At 63.7% G+C, this 1,662-nt stretch overlaps 1 protein-coding gene across 1 annotated transcript in view; it reads right to left on the reverse strand.

Moving 5' to 3' along the window:
- LOC103777769 (active breakpoint cluster region-related protein-like) overlaps positions 1-1,571 on the reverse strand; it is a gene marked incomplete at both ends in the record, with an annotated part of 1,845 nt that extends 274 nt beyond the window's left edge. Inside the window, 6 exon segments of the mRNA XM_008945334.1 lie at positions 1-60; positions 207-281; positions 765-869; positions 1,020-1,095; positions 1,170-1,292; positions 1,406-1,571. The exon segment at positions 1-60 is cut by the window's left edge and continues 38 nt beyond it. Of these exon segments, the coding sequence (XP_008943582.1) occupies positions 1-60; positions 207-281; positions 765-869; positions 1,020-1,095; positions 1,170-1,292; positions 1,406-1,571 (605 nt within the window).
- Positions 1,572-1,662: the final 91 nt, after the last annotated feature.

A 1,662-nucleotide genomic window follows, 5' to 3' on the forward strand; every position in this document is an offset into this window, starting at 1 on the left:
TGGTCTTGGCTTTGCTGACAAAGTAGCCAAAGGAGTCCACCTCCAGCGTGCAGTAGAGGTCTGGGGGAGCAGACATGGTTCAGGACCCAAGGAACATCCCCACCAGCTCCCAGAGGACCGTGGTGGGCAGAAGGGAGCTGTGTGCTGGACCCCAGCTCCTCTGACCACGCCGGCCCCTCCAAGCAAGGGTGGGCACCCACACTTACTGGCAGACTGCTTGAAGCCCTTGGCAGAGTGGACAATGACGTGCAGGAACCCGTAGAGCCCGGGGGACTCATCGTCTGTGGCGAGGGCAGAGGGACTCAGCTGCCACCTCCTGTGCCCCAGGGCCAGCGTGCAGGCTGGCTATCCCTGCAGCAGCCTTTGCCACAGCGAGCACTAGGTGCCTGTGGTGGCACCCCGGTGTCCCCAACCCTCCAGAGGGCTGTCTCTAAGGTCTGGAAGGGGACATGTAGACCTCCACTGCAAATCATCCCAAGCTCTCCTGCTGCTGGATATCCCTCAGGGAGGTTTCAGCTGGGTCTCACCCATGGGCCTGCCCAGCCCACAAAAGTGCTGGAGAAAGCCCCAAAACAGCCCTGTGTTGCAGCCGGGATTGCGCTGCCTGGGAGCCCAGCTCTGCTCCAGCAGTGCCACCTGGTGGGTAGCTGTCCCCTGCACAACCAGGGCCCCCAGGCAGGGACCCTGCTCCAGCCCAGGACCCTACAGCTCCTCCCTGGCATCATCCAGAGGTGGAGGAACCCACCAGCCCAGCACTCACTCACCGTCCTTATTGCTGGTGACCGGGATGTTGTGGACGGTGCGCAGCTTGAAGCAGGATCCCGTGAGCACCTGCAGCTCCACCGAGCTCAGGACAAAGGCCTGGAGGTCTGGGAGAGGACAGGAGAGGAGCTTCAGAGGGGCACAGCCAACGCTGGCCATGGGGACCGGAGAGCAAGCAGGCTGCAGTCCTGCCAGATCTCTTGGTGGTCCTGGGCGTGCCAAGAGCCCCAGGAGGGCCTCAGCAGCCCAAAACTTACCCTTTTTCTGTAGTTTCTGAATGGCCTCCCTCCACTCAGACCTCTCGTAGTCGGACGACAGCAGGAAGAGGTAGCTCTGGAAGAGAGAGGGTGATGCAGCAGGCTGTGGGCAGGCAGGGCTGAGCCTGGGCCCCAGCCCACCCTCCTCACCTTCCCGTTGCGGTTGTGGATGCGGAAGGGGATGGCAGGCGAGTTGAGGAGCAGCCAGAATTCATTCTCAAACATCTTCTTCTTGAGGCGCTCGATGGCCCGGCTCTGCCCTTTGTTGGCTTTCTGCAGGCGGGGAGCAGACAGGAGCTTTCACAGGCACCCCCAGCCCACCGCACCCCGACCCCGCCCCAGAGGAAGGCAGCACCCCGAGAGCAGGGCCCGCACCCTCCCCTCACCTCCTTCTGCACTTCACTCTTGATGGCCGAGATCTTCATCTTCATGTCCTCCAGCTCGTGGTCGGGGATGACGTGGACCTGCGGGCAGTGCTCCGACTCCTCCGGCGAGGGGAACACCAGGTCGGCCAGGGGCACGTACCACTTGCAGTCGTACTGCTGGTGCTTCCTGCGGGCAGGGGGCGGGCGCTGAGCGACGCCTGAGCCCCTCCCCTGCACGTCCCCCCGCCCGCCGGAGGACCGCGGGGCTGTGACCCATT

This window comes from Merops nubicus, unplaced genomic scaffold (assembly GCF_000691845.1).
Source record: "Merops nubicus isolate BGI_N331 unplaced genomic scaffold, ASM69184v1 scaffold32838, whole genome shotgun sequence".
NCBI lineage: Eukaryota > Metazoa > Chordata > Aves > Coraciiformes > Meropidae > Merops > Merops nubicus.